Source organism: Leguminivora glycinivorella, chromosome 8 (assembly GCF_023078275.1).
Source record: "Leguminivora glycinivorella isolate SPB_JAAS2020 chromosome 8, LegGlyc_1.1, whole genome shotgun sequence".
Taxonomy (NCBI): Eukaryota; Metazoa; Arthropoda; class Insecta; order Lepidoptera; family Tortricidae; genus Leguminivora; species Leguminivora glycinivorella.
Genome location: NC_062978.1, coordinates 4,167,521 through 4,184,965, shown reverse-complemented (window position 1 = coordinate 4,184,965; position 17,445 = coordinate 4,167,521). Strand labels below are relative to the sequence as shown.

The 17,445-nt window shown below is 38.6% G+C and overlaps 1 protein-coding gene across 1 annotated transcript in view; it reads left to right on the top strand.

Moving 5' to 3' along the window:
* LOC125228658 overlaps positions 1-17,445 on the top strand; it is a 229,482-nt gene that overhangs the window by 50,171 nt on the left and 161,866 nt on the right. Inside the window, exons 2-4 of the mRNA XM_048133313.1 lie at positions 7,031-7,162; positions 9,406-9,510; positions 12,329-12,493. Coding sequence (XP_047989270.1) covers positions 7,031-7,162; positions 9,406-9,510; positions 12,329-12,493 — 402 coding nt within the window. The remainder of the gene's footprint in view (positions 1-7,030; positions 7,163-9,405; positions 9,511-12,328; positions 12,494-17,445) is intronic.

The following is a 17,445-nucleotide window of genomic DNA, read 5'->3' as shown; positions in this document are numbered from 1 at the left end:
CTTTTTGGATGCTTTTGTGAATATTGGGCAAAAATTATGATAATATAAAAAACTTTTTTTTTTTAACTTCTTCGCATTTCATAGAAACTTCTATTACGAACTATTCTCAAAGAATAGAAAAATGAAAATAATTCGCTTCTTGTATACAATACAATATTTAGAATAAAATACTTTTCTTTGAATACAGCTTGTTGCAAAAATAACATTTTATTTTTTTTTGATAGCCTATAATGGTGTCCCACTGCTGGGCAAAGGCCTCTCCCCTTGACCTCCATGACTCCCGGTTTGGTGTCTCTTCCGGCCAGTTAGTGAGAAAAGTGTCTAGGTCGTCCCTAATTGTGGCAACATAATTTAATCTAATTTTATTAATCATTACTATCATTAGGTATCTCATAGGTAAGCGTGGTCCACTGTTGACCGCATCATCACTTACCATCGGGTGTGATCGTGGTCAAACGTCTACCTATTCATATTAAAAAAAATATCCAGCGAAATTTGCGGTGTGCGATGCGACATGTAATTTATTTATTACCAATAAAATGATTATGATTCATCATCATCATCATCATCCTGTCCCGACCGGTTTCGGCCTCAGCGACTGGGTATTGGTTTATTATTGAGAGCGACGGTCGTGAGCTCTCAGGTGGCTGACGTAGCCTATTTTTGCAGTAAATGTACGACCACACTCACTGATGATTATGATTATGCTCAGTGACTGTAGGCAAGAATGAGGATAATCATTGATTACTTGATTGAGTCTTAGTAGACTCTAAATTGTATTTTGATTGTACTTAATGGTTTTACCACATTTTCGTTAGTCATAATTTGATTTCCCTCAGAAAAGCTTAACTTTTCAGGCTTTTTAAAAAACGAACCGAACCTAACTTAACCAATCTATACATGGCTTTAATGAATTATGACTAATATGATAATTATGATAATCTGGCAATCATTACATTATGATTTGTGATCATTATGTCAAATAAAGGGATCCGTTCAAATATCATGACTTTTACTACTATCTTTCTTTTATACAGAGTAGGTATTCTCTAAGGAGTAGGAACTCTTCATATTGAGGTGGCAGTAATTAAACACAAACCCATCGATTATTAATCTGCATTTCCCTTGTAAATACATTTGTACCATTAATTCGGGGCACAATTGATTCTACACTCAGTATCATTTCTCATATTTAAGTGGCAGGAAGCGGGTGGGCCGCCTCAATAAACCAGGGGCGTATCTAGAAACAACAGTTCGTCCCGGCCTGCTAAAAGGCCATATCTCAAAAAAAAACATTTTTTCTAGAAGTCAAAGTTTTGACACGTGTTTGTGCGTCAAAATAGCTCTAATTGGGTTAATCATAGTAATTCGGGCTAAGTTAGTTTTTCGAAATATACTGCTTAAATTTAGTGTCATATGCTGACATTTCATTAATATTGTAAATGTTTCTACACCCTGTTTTTATTGAATTTCGTTAACTTTTAGGGAATGTTCTTTAGATCAAATTAATCAAATACAATTTATTTCTCTAAGAAACAAGCGTCTTAACTTTTACGGTTATTGAGTTATTAAAACAATTAAGATAATTATTGAACACGTGTGTGACAGCCTTTACCAATTCCTAATGTTATTTTTTTTGACACGTGCCGTTAATCACTTTTGCGAATTTAACTAAAAGTGATATATAGGATGGTTCCTGATAATGAACCTAACGACGTGTTGAATTTAACGGAAAACAAAAAAAAAAACACGGTGTATAGGAAAATTATAATATATGCAGGTCACATTTTTCTCCATGAGGGCACAACTCAAACATGTTCTGAAAAATATGTTTGTCCAAAAGGTACGGTTACAGTTCTAATATAATAATTATAGCGGGATATTTGGTTTTGTTCTGTATATCAGAAAAGAAGTTGATGACTTTTTTATTATTTTCAAATTAATGTCTTAATTTAAATATTACTGAAAATAAATCTGCAAAAATCTCAAAAATCTAAAATTTTGAGATGTGGCCGTTTAGCAGGCACGGGACGAGTTGCTTCATCCACTCGTATTTATTGTCTACCTGTAAATACTGCCTGTAAATTGGCCAGTTACTTTCACGATCTCGTATTCGATTCGAACTCTGAATTGCAATAGCTCTTACTCCTTCATTAATAAAGTTTCGTATAGAATGATGCATACGTGATATATGAGGTTGAGGGGTTGTCTTGTAAATTGTATTCTGGTTCGCAATAGATACATTAATAGCATTTATTGTACTAACAGCTTTGTTTTTAAATTGTATAGGTATTTTATTATGCAACATCTTGCTTTATTGTCTGGGTGTCTTTATTATAATGAAATGGTTCTATATAAGGTACAGCGGGGCAAATCTCGACTGGGGGACAATTATAACTAATAATTTTTTCCATTATTACAGTATTATGTTGAGTTCTACATGTATCCACTGAACACGCCTACCATATATAACCGGTGGACATTCTATTTAATAATGCAAACATTGTAAAACATGGAAAAAATGGACCAGTTACATTTGCCCCCCAGTCGAGATTTGCCCCGCTGTACCTTACTCTTGTTTTAGGAACGTTTTATGGGGGATAACTATGGCGTTTTGTATTTCAATTTGACTTGGCAGTGATTTTTTAGCGACTGAGTTTTTTTTTTTTATTTGGGGCTTGACCATTTGTGTTTGCTGTGATTATGAACTAAAAACGAAGGATTCTTTACATTTTTTAAGCTTGTCGTGAATATATCCACTCTTCTTCTTCTTATTTCGACGACCGGTCTGGCCTATAGCGCGTAGTGACCCTTCCTGCTACGCCGCGGTCCCGGGTTCGAATCCCGGTAAGGGCATTTATTTGTGTGATGAGCACAGATATTTTTGTTCCTGAGTCATGGATGTTTTCTATGTATATACTGAAGTCATCATTGTCTGAGTACCTGCAACACAAACCTTCTTGGGCTTACCATGGGACTCAGTCGATCTGTTTAAGAATGTCCTTTATTTATTATTTAAGAGCTGTGCCATATTTTCCTATTCTCCGCTTTCCTCTTTAGTTCTTGATACAACATGACACCGGTCTAAACTCTTCCTGGGTCTTTCTTTCCATTTTTAAAATCACTATCCACTCCTATTTCTTAAAATCACTAGATTTATTTATAGTTACATAACTCTTTCGGTTCTTCACGTGCATGCTCTCCGGGCGTTCATCCATCTAAAACAGCGTTTTCGGAAACTGCTTAATGTAAATTGAATTTGCAAAATCGTTGAGTAAACTAAAACTGTTAGCTCAAACACCAGCCTCGGGCTAGCCTGACTTAACTTTCGTTAACTAAACCTTTCAACCTAAAATATTATTTTACAAATTACGGTGCGATTTTAACCCTGTAATGTTGTGAAAGGTAACTTGTTATGATTTAATTTATTTTGTGGGCAAAATATAGGTGTGAAAGGAGATGTTTATTTTTTAATGGACAATTGTGACGTTATCTAGGTAAAGGGATCTTATTGTCGATGACGCTTACGGCGTTATGAACGATGTTCGTATACAAAATATACAAATACGACGCCGCGGGACGTAAGCACATCTCGGACACTGGTGATCAAATATATGAAAGAGGCGCGTTCCTAGCACAAATTATAAGCTCGTGTAGGTGAACGCGTACCATACTTGTATGAGTGAGATATGACAGGTTGACTGTTCGCGTTTTTGACAGGCGGTAACTGTGAGGTAGCCGAGAGGGGGTGGGCGGCGCTTTCAGCGGGAAGCGGGAGTGGCCATACTGTACGATAGTACTCTTTATTATACTGTGACGTAAGCGCCACCGACAATAACCACCTTTACCCAGATAAAGGCACAATAGGCTACAGTGCCTCCTAGTCAAATCAGCTTCTTTTTAAGAATTGTCACTGTCACTGACTTGCTAATATAGAATTTATATGAAATCGAATTCAGTGACGTCACAGTCAACACAGTTACTTTATATATTTCTACCTGACTTATTAAATAGAAATTGGATTTAAAAATAACTTCTGTCCATATTTTTCTTATAATTGTCTGATGCTTTATTTCGTGCATGGTATACAATATTTTATTTTTACTACAGTCAAGTTCTCTATTGTATTACAAGTGTTGCATTGGCCGCCTCTTTACTGTAGCTGTTAGAATGCTCATTCTTTCAGTCATATAATCAAGGAAATGGATAGATACAGTGACTGCAATAGCGAAGCCGTAACAGTAATGCAACTTGCAGTCATATTTTGTCATCCAATGTCATTTTCAGACATAAAATACGTCCGCTACTCAAACAATGTAAACAGCGTGACGGTTGTAGACATCCGCAACGTTTTAAACGTTTCCCAAGAGTTAAAATGGAGCCAGATACCTGTATTACCTGGTATACTTCCTGTTACTTTACCCACCTAGTTACTTTTTAACCCCCGACGCAAAAACGACGGGGTTTTATAAGTTTGACGTGTCTGTCTGTGTGTATGTCTGTCTGTCTGTTTGTCTGTCTGTCTCTGTGTGTGTCTGTCTGTGGCATCGTAGCTCCCGAACGGATGAACCGATTTAGACTTAGTTTTCTTTTTATTGAAAGCTGAGTTAGTCGGGAGTGTTCTTAGCAATGTTTCATGAAAATCGGTCCACTATGTCGCGGTCGGGGTTTCAAAATTTTAATTTTGTGGTTAGGTTAGTTCCTTTTTTCTGCTCTCTGTCTATAGTTAAAAGATCCTTCGCCGTTTTAAATTTTAACTCCTCCATAAATATTCTGTGACGTTTCATTGTAAACTTTCCTTCTTAAACACGGATACAATAAACCACGCGCGCCGTGCCGTCCACTCCACCCTCCATTTTGAATTTATTCATGTTTCTCCGAAACCATAATAACATTGCGAACAATTTGTAAAGTATCGCGAAACTTCTCAATCTGGTCGAGGTTTTTCTAAATTCATATTCCGCTCGGTCGTTACTCGGGAACTTTTAACAGTTTTATGTATACCCCGTTACCCTTTGGGGCGTGTTGGTACTGTTACTTTTTTTTGGCAATCTTATTTTAGAATGTATGAGATGTAAAGGAATTTTAAATTATTGTGTCAAACTTGGTGGCTTCGTAAAACATTGATATGATTACTTAAGCAGTGGCGCACTTACGAAATCAGAAGCTACTTGATGAAGTGAAGATTATGTATAACCTAACCACAAAATTAAGATTTTGAAAAAACCGACATAGTAGACCGATTTTCATGAATATGGCTAAGAACACTCCCGACTAACTCAGCTTTCAAACAAAAAAAAAACTAAATCTAAATTGGTTTTTCCGTTCGGGAGCTACCATGCCCCAGACAAACACACACAGACAGGCAGACAAACAGACAGACAGACACGTCAAACTTATAACACCCCGTCGTTTTTACGTCGGGGGTTAAAAAAGGATTTCCTACAGAATTGGCTCTTTAGTGAAAGGCAGCACAAAACAAAGAAAGGTACAATGTCCCCTAAATATAATAGCGGCCTTAAATTTTGCCTAGAAAAATATTTACAGAAGTAAAGTCGGGGTTTGCGTGAATCGCTTTCGCTTGTTCGGTTTGTTTGTGCAAGTAGTGGGGCGGTCGCAGCTAGGGATTGCCAACCGGATTGTCAATCCGGTCGACCGGATCCGGTTGTTATTAAAGAGAATTAAATAACGGATACAAATAACACACACAAACACAGAGACAGAGAAATACGCCACCCCAAAGGTGTGTGTGCATAAGGAAAGGAATGGAAAGATTTGCGAAGACGCCGGTGGTTTCCGTCTCAAGCGGTTAAGAGCGGCCGCCTGGCTGCGGCTGCTGCGGGTTCGAGTACCGCCGGAAGCGTAAATTTTTATTTTTTTTCCTTTTGACTATAAAAACTGACAGAAATATAAACACATCAATTATTTTTGGAGTAGGGGCCAGCCTGCGTACGGTTGGGTGGGGCAAACAGGCAATAGCAAGACGAGGAACAGGGCTGGTACCGACTAGAAAAATAATTGATTTGTTTATAATTTGGATGTTTAGATTATTGCAATCCGATAAGAAATCTGAATTCAAAGGTTTATTATTTTTTGCTTTTTAGTTGCTCCGTGTTTTGTAATGCTCTTATTTTTCCCCAATTAACATGCTTTCGTTTCCTATCACAATAATCTTAAATCTACTACTTTTTCATTCATCTGTTGTTAAGTTAACTCATACCTTCCATTGATCGCTTTTACTTCTAACTGTATTATTTAAATACAAATATACACCTATCATTATTTTTAATTCTACCGGATTCGGCGATTTTAGTATGTTTGATTACGTATCTCCGATTCGCTGATTAGCAGGATTCAGTATGCCGTAAACAGTGCCGGATCCGGCCAGATCACCGGCCTTCCGGACCGGATTGCAATCCCTAGCTCGCGGCGCGGCGCCTGCGGCAGGGAACTTGCTTCGCCGCTCAACTCCGCTCCCGTCTACATTCGTTTGTTATTGTTTACAATTACCCCAAACAAACCGCCTCATATATTCCTAACTTTCACTCCTAACTTTTGTACCCACCTAATACAGGCCTACTTGTGTGGAATGATGAAAATTTTCCACCAGACATGTGGCTCTAATAAATAACATTGTTTTCTCTTTGTTTTGAAATGGTGCAAATGAGTGAATGAGAATGTGATGTGCTGACAACGAACCGAATTATAACTTCAAAGTTTGACAAAATACGAAGTGTGTCTGAATAATCAGCTGCTTCTTAATTTGGAAAACAGGTTGAAGTTTGTTGTTTTTCAAATACAGCAGGTATTCAGTTGAAACCGTACACTGAGCCTTATATGATTCGGCTTCATTAGCAATGTCGTGTCACTAGACCAGACAAGTAGGTACATAATTACTAGGCGAGACAGATGGTCACTTCTCAAATTGGCCGTAAAAACTTTTATTTTTCTATCCATATTATTTTAGAATACGTTTTAGATATACAATTATTGTATAAATACTATGCTGATACATATGTTTTGTTGACAGATGAGCAGCGCCGGATCTACGGGTCAGAATGCGGAGAAGAACCGCGTTATGTCAGCAGCCCTCTACGCCAGGCATCGCCCTTCCCGCACGAGAGTGGCCGGAGGTACCTGCGGAGGAACAGGAACTCTAAAGGTAAAATACAACTTACTTGGCATGGCTTGGCATGATAATTAAAAATGAGGCAGAGTCGCGGACACAAGAGTACGTCATCAGTACAATAGCCTTCTGTGGCAAGAACCTTTCCGCACGAGCGCCAGGTGCCGTAGTCGAACGGCATTTCTGCTACGCGAAACGAAAACTAAACGCCGCGAAAGGTAGTCTGGCTCTGTCGCGCCAATACGCAAGAACAATACAGATTTGTGCCATTCGGCTACGTACCCTAGAGTTACTTCCGAAGGATCAGGAACTATAAAGGTATACGAACAAGATATAACATGTTGACAGAATGGGACGCTTCTAAAGGTCGGAGTGAAAGAAGCCAAGCAGTCAGCATTAGTAATTTGCATTCTGTTTTGTGTATAACTAACTGCCTTTGCGACAAGACCCTTTCCACACGAGAGCGCCAGGAGCCAGGAGGTATCTGCGTAGGAACAGGTACTCTAAAGATAGCTATGGATACCACTTGAACTTTGTTGGGACTGTTTACTTAGGATTGGTTGTATTAATGGTAGCGTAAATTGGACTTTAAGATAATTTAAACGTTATTGTATATAATCGATGGAATCAGGCGTTACTTTGCGGAAATCCATGTTAATCGTAAACTAGAACTTTCCTTTGCTAATCCGCGAATAGATAACGTGCAAGTCAATCAGTGCTAACCTGTTATAATTACTTGCGTATTTTTTACATGCAATTAATTTTCCCACCCTCCCACCGCAAAAATAAAAATAAATATAACAACCCACCACCAAAAATACAAAACTCAATCTTTTTGGGAAAATTAATTGCATGTAAAAAATACGCAAGTAATTATAACAGGTTAGCACTGATTGACTTGCACGTTATCTATTCGCGGATTAGCAAAGGAAAGTTCTAGTTTACGGTTATTGTATATCAAATAATAATTAAGCTCTATAGGTACCCATACCGGATCGGATATGTCAGTGTGGATGATAATGTTTCGAAGAAAACCGTCACTTTGAACTTAAATAAGGCTCGGCCATCGGCCACTTTTTGTTCACTTTTTCTTTCATATTTCATCTACTTCAGCTTACAAAACCGACACTCTTGTGTCTGTAGGTCGGTAATACACTTTATCGCTCAGGATTATAAGTATTGTTCATGTTTAACTGTTAGTTGTCGATCATTACCTACCGCTACGCTTTCGGATGTAAGAAGCGCTTGGCATCCGTTGGCTCGTTGGGTGGACGACATTCGAAAAACTGCGGGGTACCTCTGGATGAGATTAGCCCAGGACCGGGATGAGTGGCGTACACGAAGGGAGGCCTATGCTCAGCAGTGGGCGATTAACGGCTGAAATGATGATAATAACCTACTGCTACGGGGTACGCCGTGCACATCTCACGTTCGGCGCAATACCGATACGAGATGTACCCTACTTTAAGATAAATCAGTCAATTGGATTTATAGTCAAAAGTGACGTTTTGTTTTAAGAAACGACATTTCGGACACTGATATACCCGAATCATATTGTGTCAAAATCTAAATTTGGAACCTATATTCAAATTGGAATCTGGTCGTCAGTACTAATGCTCTATAAGCGTATCATATCGTCGCGGCGAAATACGAAGTCATCCAATGAAATACGGACTGAGAAATCAACTATCGGGGTCACCGACACTGAATGTATTATATTATAAATGCTATAATATATCTGTGCCCATCGCTCGTACCATTTTACGACTACTAATAAAGAGGCTATCATCAAAGGGCCCTAAACTAGTTTTAGGGTTCTGTATTTAGTCAGCTGTGTACACTTATAAGTAGTTTTGCCATATCTGCCTGTCTGCTTACTTACTTCAAATTTTAATGTTTCTGTTTGGGTCTAACTAGTATGAAATGCCCTTCATAATAAAAACATTGGTTGCATTTCGGGACCAGAATTTCACCACCAACTTTTTCGGGAGCAAATGGGGGTGGTAAAATTCTGCCTTCAATCATGGGTATCGTAGAAGTTAACTGCGGGTTGATTGGGGTTTAATTTCGGCGTAGTTGGCGAGAGGTTGACAACTGTCACTGCAATGTCAGAACTTTGTTTTATTAGAGGTATTCTTACAACCCCCCAATTGCCAAGAAGTTGCACTGAAACTTAAGCAGTTTCATGTGCTCTGCCTTCTCTTATACATACATACATACAGGTGTGAGTGTATGAATGATAATTGTAATAGTGTTAGTACATCTAAAATTTTGCTTAGGCGAAGAGCTGTTCCCTGCGGAAGCCAGCGGGACGCTGTCGAGGCGGGGGCGCCGCGCCGACGACTTTCCTCACGAGAGCCACGCGCGGCACCGAGTCGATAACGGTAGGACCAATAATTTTTATCCTATGTACGTCGGTTGGTATCTTCACACATAGTTATTCATTTCAACACGGGGACCTCAACCAAGACTGGGACGCCTTAGCGTCTAAACGCCTCTACGGCGCAAATATCCGGCTATAGCCTCGTAACGCCCACCATAGTTCGTTTTCCCATTTTGAATTCGAACCTTGTTCTACGTATAAGTTATTTCTTTATTTATTATTTCTTTACATGTTAATAGGAGGGTAGTTTTAGAGACTCATACAATAAGGTACACACTTATGGTCTTATATAATTGATTAATAATCAGTAACTAATCAATCAATCAATCAATCAAAATATTCTTTATTCAAATAGGCTTACTCGTACAATAAGCACTTTTAAATTGTCAACAGTGTACAATATTCATCTTATTCTAAATATCAGAGCAATTTATTGGTGCAATAAACAATATTGTTTTAAATCTACATTGATTTAATAAAATGATATTAATCTAAATTGTATTAAAAAAAAAAATACTAGTCTAAAAACTTCTAGAATAAATTCTAAATGTCAAAAAAATTGTATAAAAATACATTGAATTATCAATATCATCATTAATAAGCTATATAATTAATGGTTTTCAGCAATATTTGTATCTATAGAACTTGGAGTCGTATTAGCTTCCAGGTATCGGCTACTAATCAAAAGGAATTGCGATTCCGTGTTGTAAAACATGTCCAGATTGCTGTCACTGGCCAGTATTTCATTTAGAAGAGTTAATGCATGGTGTAGCGGAGAGTGTAGCAGAGAGATAAGTTAATTAGTGAGAATTTCTTTTGTATCAAAAAGCGACGTAACAATGGAAATTCTACTTTATTTGGTTCATGGAGGATTAAAATTAGATTGCAACAACTACGTACATTGTAATGTGCATTGGGCCTTCCGAAGATAGACATTGATTGCATATTTGATTCGATTGATGTGTAGACCCTCGGGTCCTGGGGATTTGGAGCGTGCTCAACATTCACGGTCACACACACAGCACAGCACATAATATACCACAATATAACACAGCACAGCATAATAGCACAGGGCCTTACTGATGCTACAGGTGATCAGTACTGGTTCCATCCTTGCTCCGCGCATTAGCATCTCTGTTTAGCGCGGCAATGCCAGCAATGTCACCAGCCTTCTCAGCATCTTACCATCCGAAGTCGGTCTAGTCCTCATTTTGTCCCTCTGAATATGTGAAGTGCCGTTGTGTAAGTACACATGCTTAGTGACATTCGTTTATGTTTATTTCCTGAATAAAAATGTCACATTTCAACACTAGTTAAGTATGTATATAATAAAACGTCAAAAACGGCCGGTATTCATCTCGCTCTCGAGCCACGTGCGTCAGCGAAACTATGCGAGGCATCCTTATCAAAGCACGTGCCTTCCCGTAGTAGCTACTCTATGCGTGGCTGGGATAACTGGGACAATTTAATAGTATACTAATAAGGGCAAAACAAACGTTACCACTAGAATTATATTGGATGGTAGTGTTCGTTCACCATCACCAGTATCAATATGTACAAACGTGTATGAGAATATGCGTAATAATTATGTGTGTAGGTATTTGTATTTGACATAATACATATTAAGCATATTGTTCATGCCCCTTGATGCCCGTATGAAACGGACAGTTTCTGAAAAATACATGATTCTGTATTCTGTATTCTTGCTAAAGTAGTCCACCAGTGGGCTCGGTCGTTTTTTATTACCTGTATGATTTCGTGTATGCCTCTATTTATAATCATTTGTTTTGTCTCCACTGTATCTTTTTAGGGTTCCGTAGTCAACTAGGAACCCTTATAGTTTCGCCATGTCTGTCTGTCCGTCCGTCCGTCCGTCCGTCCGTCCGTCCGTCCGTCCGTCCGTCCGCGGATAATCTCAGTGACCGTTAACACTAGAAAGCTGAAATTTGGTACCAATATGTATATCAATCACGCCGACAAAGTGCAAAAATAAAAAATGGAAAAAAATGTTTTATTAGGGTACCCCCCCTACATGTAAAGTGGGGCTGATATTTTTTTTTATTCCAACCCCAACGTGTGATATATTTTTGGATAGGTATTTAAAAATGAATAAGGGTTTACTAAGATCGTTTTTTTATAATATTAATATTTTCGGAAATAATCGCTCCTAAAGGAAAAAAGAGTGCGTCCCCCCCCTCTAACTTTTTAACCGTATGTTTAAAAACTATGAAAAAAATCACAAAAGTAGAACTTTATAAAGACTTTCTAGGAAAATTGTTTTGAACTTGATAGGTTCAGTAGTTTTTGAGATAAATACGGTTTTCCGTATTACGGAACCCTACACTGAGCGTGGCCCGACACGCTCTTGGCCGGTTTTTTTTCTGTATCTTTTGCTGAGGTGTGCCAATAACAAGTATTCTATATATCTATCTATATCTATGTGTTTAAGTTTATAAGTCATGTAGTAGCTCTAGATACCATGTGTGTACCAGTAGGCTTAGCACATGATTGCCGCGAGAGTATGTTGCCGCGAGATAGACTACCCGTCCTTATGTCATTAATACAGTTAGAAGAAGACGTGTCATCTATCTCGCGGCGACATACTCTCGCGACAATCATGATAGGCCTACAGAAATGTACAAATGAGCTGTTAGTCCATTCGTGGATTATCTACCTCTTTGGTGCTCTTTATAATTAAAAAAAAAATAATTAATTTTAACGAGAGTATTTTTCAGAATTTTACAATGTGCTGACTATTTTTGCCCGATTTGGATTTCGCCAAAGACTAAAAAACTATAATTATCTGTGCAATGTTCAAGGTGCGGCCAACGCTGGTCAAGCGAGCGAGCGCGATTGCGACTCTCCGCCCGAGCCGGCGCCTCCCGAGGTGCCTCCGCGAGGGCCCTCGCTGCACGTGACGTTGCGGCACCGGCCTGCGCCGCCCGACCAACCCGTCGAGACCGACCGGCTGTACCTGTCTGAAGGTGAGTCAGCCATTTCAAAACAGTACCTACTCGTACATACATAACCAACAGAGCAAGTGTGTGAGGAGCCCCGCAAGGAGCCCTTGATGCACATTATGCTGCCGCCAGTCAGCCCGTTAAAACTGACCGTCCGATGTATGTGTTAAAAAGGTGTGACAGCTTCCAGCAGTTATTGTAGCGGTAGTAGCGGTGAGTAGCGGGTGTGCCTGAGGGTGTAACGTTTTGGCTAACCTCTGTGGAAAAAAACCGGCCACGTGCGAGATGTACTCGCGTTGCAAGGGTTCCGTACACTACAAGAAGGGCTTCTCCTTTTTAGTAGGAACTTAAGTAATTTTTGCGAATAATCGATATTTTGAACAAAACTAAACAGAAATGAGTTTATATGTAATATTCAAACGCGCTCACACAATTTCAACAGATTTGGTAACTTCTTGCAGCGGCAGTGAGTGAAATTCGTAATTTGAGGTTTTTTCTTTTCAGTCCGACTCACCAATTTTTTGCCTATTTTCTTAAATTACTTCTAAATTACCAAAATAAAATGTAAAAAAAAAAATATTTCAGATGCTCATAAAATGCTCTTTTGATATGTAACACAACATAGTTTTAATAACTTTGATTTTTAATTTTCAATTTTACCCCCCAAAACCGGCCCCGATAATTAAAATTTCTAATTCCAAGTTTTTTTTTAATACTACGTCGGTGGCAAACAAGCATGCGGTCCGCCTTATGGAAAGCGGTCACCGTAACCTCTGGACGCCTGAAAGTCAAGAAGTGTCACATGCGCATCGCCAACCCATTAGAAACTTGTAAACTCCCTTTTACTGTGTTAAGTAGGTAGTAGGTACACAGCAAAAACCGGCCAAGAGCGTGTCGGGCCACGCTCAGTGTAGGGTTCCGTAGTTTTCCGTATTTTTCTCAAAAACTACTGAACCTATCAAGTTCAAAACAATTTTCCTAGAAAGTTTTTATAAAGTTCTACTTTTGTGATTTTTTTCATATTTTTTAAACATATGGTTCGAAAGTTAGAGGGGGGGGGGAAGCACTTTTTTTCCTTTAGGAGCGATTATTTCCGAAAATATTAATATTATAAAAAAACGATCTTAGTAAACCCTTATTAATTTTTAAATACCTATCCAACAATATATCACACGTTGGGGTTGGAATGAAAAAAAAAATATCAGCCCCCACTTTACATGTAGGGGGGGTACCCTAATAAAACATTTTTTCCATTTTTTATTTTTGCACTTTGTTGGCGTGATTGATATACATATTGGTACCAAATTTCAGCTTTCTAGTGCTTACGGTTACTGAGATTATCCGCGGACGGACGGACGGACGACAGACATGGCGAAACTATAAGGGTTCCTAGTTGACTACGGAACCCTAAAAAGGAGTTTACAAGTGGTATATTTATCGTACGAAAGATTTCACAATAAACTTTTTATTTATCGTTCATCTAATTAAATCTCTTACAAAATGTTACTTACTTTATTTACCCAACACAACTCAAAGGATGATAAAACATAAAGCTAACTCGCCGACCGCTAGTTAGGGACAGCGGCAAAAAAATCACAGCAAAGTGTAAACAAGAAAGAGAACCGTCAAAACGAGACGCAAAAGGAATTAAAGTCTGAGTTCTTTACGTACACGCGCCTTGGGCATTGCGTGATTAAGTAGCTAATTTGTCAGCAAGAGGAAACTTGCCACGGACTGCGGACACTGCAATTCGATTAAACTTCTGCCCAAGTACGCGGGCCTGTTTAACAGATGTAGGTCTATAGCGGAAATTTAATTAACTAACTCATCAGTCGAGTGCTACGGTAACCCGTGTGCGTGCCTGACTGCTTATAATACGCTTACATGTAATGAGTGTTATAATAGTATATTGTGCAACAAGGGAGGTAAGGGAGATTTTGTCAACGAGTGTTAATAACTCGCGACAGCCGCAGGCTGGAGAGGCGGCTGGCGAGAGCATGCACAGAGCCGTGACGAATGGCGGAAAACAGGGGAGGCCTTTGCCCAGCAGTGGGACACATTATAGGCTATATAAAAAAAAATACGCTTATTTAATGTAAATAAATGATCATAGATAGTTTCGAGTCCGAGCAAGGGAAATTTTCTAAGTTTTTACTTTTTCATATGATATGTCGCAATTCAAGATTTACAGGGTTTTATCTGAGCACTGTTTAGTATCTGGATTGACAAGGACACTATTCAGACTACTAGTTTATAAATAACATCCATCTTATTCTTACCACATCGCTTTTTCCAGGGTCGAGTCTGGAGGTCAGAGTTATTTGTCTGACACACAAATCTTCTTTGTAATACCGTTACTAACAATAACGTTTAAGAGCGCTATGACAAAAAAAGGCGATATATTTAAAATAATCTTATTAACTGTCGGTTAATTAAAAAACATATGGAAAAAAAGCTTTTTCAATTAGTAATGATTGTTTTCCTGATGCTCGTTTAGGAAAAACCGCGTGAAGCACAGAATTCGGAGCTCTTATTATCTACAATTTGATAAGCTCACTCTCATAAATGAGGTAAATTAAAGTTCCAAATATCTTGTACTTAAGGCCCATTAAACAATATTTATCATTTAATCCTTTGAAATTGAGAAATTGAAAGTAAAACGAACTCAATTTTGTCTTGAAAATACATTGAAACAAGTGATCATTTCTCCGAAAATCTACATGTTATCGAAGTTATTTTAGTATATAAATAATCTGTACAATCTGCTTAAATTGCTGTTATCCATTTGTCGTTATAATATTATATAATGATTTTTTGCCAATTTTTTGAAAACTAGCCTTCCTGTCGCTATTTGACCGGCGACGGACGCCTGCGATTTCAGTGCCGCGCCGGAGCTCGTAGAGGTGAGACGTATGTCACTTCGCTCTCCGAGTTTTGATCGCAAACGTCGAGAATATTTATCGTTGTGTGGGTCGGACGCCTTGTTTATACACGGGCTATCCTCGCATTGTGTGTGTGTAAACAGCGACCAACGAATTTGATCCTAGATCCGTAAATATTTGCTTTTGTAATATTTTGTTATGTTTGAATGTTAAAGTATTACAACGTTATGATGATAAATATATAAAAATTACAATACGGTCATGATGATAAGACACATCAAGATGGTACTCGGGATCTGATGATGGAGCCAGAAGGTGGTCACCAGTACCAGTGAACCATGTAAGTAAACGACTTCGTGTTTAGGCTCGTTGGGTTCGTCTCAACAAGACCTTTGACAAGAGGTGGTACTCAGGGTCTGATGATGGAGCCAGATGGTGGTCACCAGTACCAATGAACCATATAACTAAACCCAGAGATGGGGAAATCGTAATCGATTCCGGATTACACGATTACTTGATTTTACTTTGTAATCCACTACTGGGTGTCAGATTACTTGTAATGTAATCAAGTGAAACGGTAAATTACCATTACATGTAAAGGAATCACTAATCATCTATACAATAATTACTATTACCAATAATTCGGAATCATAGTCGATTCAAAATAACTGAAATTATTGACTTGATTACTTTCAGATTACAAATATGTAGTACCTCAGATTGCTGACTGTCACTTTGACACAAAAGTCATCATGGGTGTCGTAAAATAGGTTTTAGGGGTGCTGATTCCAAAATGAATGACCAATGTGGAATCTGACATTGCTGACTGTCACTTTGACACAAAAGTCGTCATGGGTGTCGTAAAATAGGTTTTAGGGGGTGCTGATTCCAAAATTAATGACCAATGTTCAATCTGATGTTGCTGACTGTCACTCTGACACAAAAGTCGTCATGGGTGTCGTAAAATAGGTTTTAGGGGGTGCTGATTCCAAAATTAATGACCAATTTGGAATCTGACATTGCTAACTGTCACTTTGACACAAAAGTCGTCATGGGTGTCGTAAAATAGGTTTTAGGGGGTGCTGATTCCAAAATTAATGACCAATGTGGAATCTGACATTGCTGACTGTCACTTTGACACAAAAGTCGTCATGGATGTCGTAAAATAGGTTTTAGGGGGTGCTGATTCCAAAATTAATGACCAATGTGGAATCTGACATTGCTGACTGTCACTTTGACACAAAAGTCGTCATGGGTGTCGTAAAATAGGTTTTAGGGGGTGCTGATTCCAAAATTAATGACCAATGTTCAATCTGACATTGCTGACTGTCACTCTGACACAAAAGTCGTCATGGGTGTCGTAAAATAGTTTTAGGGGGTGCTGATTCCAAAATTAATGACCAATTTGGAATCTGACATTGCTGACTGTCACTTTGACACAAAAGTCGTCATGGGTGTCGTAAAATAGGTTTTAGGGGGTGCTGATTCCAAAATTAATGACCAATGTGGAATCTGACATTGCTGACTGTCACTTTGACACAAAAGTCGTCATGGGTGTCGTAAAATAGGTTTTAGGGGGTGCTGATTCCAAAATTAATGACCAATGTTCAATCTGACGTTGCTGACTGTCACTCTGACACAAAAGTCGTCATGGGTGTCGTAAAATAGGTTTTAGGGGGTGCTGATTCCAAAATTAATGACCAATTTGGAATCTGACATTGCTGACTGTCACTTTGACACAAAAGTGATCATGGGTGTCTTCAAATAGGTTTTCATGGGTACTGATCTCAATATTAATGATCAATTTGGAATCTGATATTGCTGACTGTCACTTTGACATAAAAGTCGTTATGGGTGTCGTCAAATAGGTTTCCAGGGGTACTGTGCAATGTCAGGTTCCAAATCGGTCATGACTTTTTAAATCATTTCATTAATTTTGGAATCAGTACCCCCTAAAAACTATTTGACTACACCCATGATTCCTTTTGTGTCAAAATGACAATTAGCACTGTGAGATTCCAAAATAGTTATTAATTTTGGAATCAGCACCCCCGGAAACCTTTTGTGTCAAAGTGACAGTCAGCAATGTCAAGA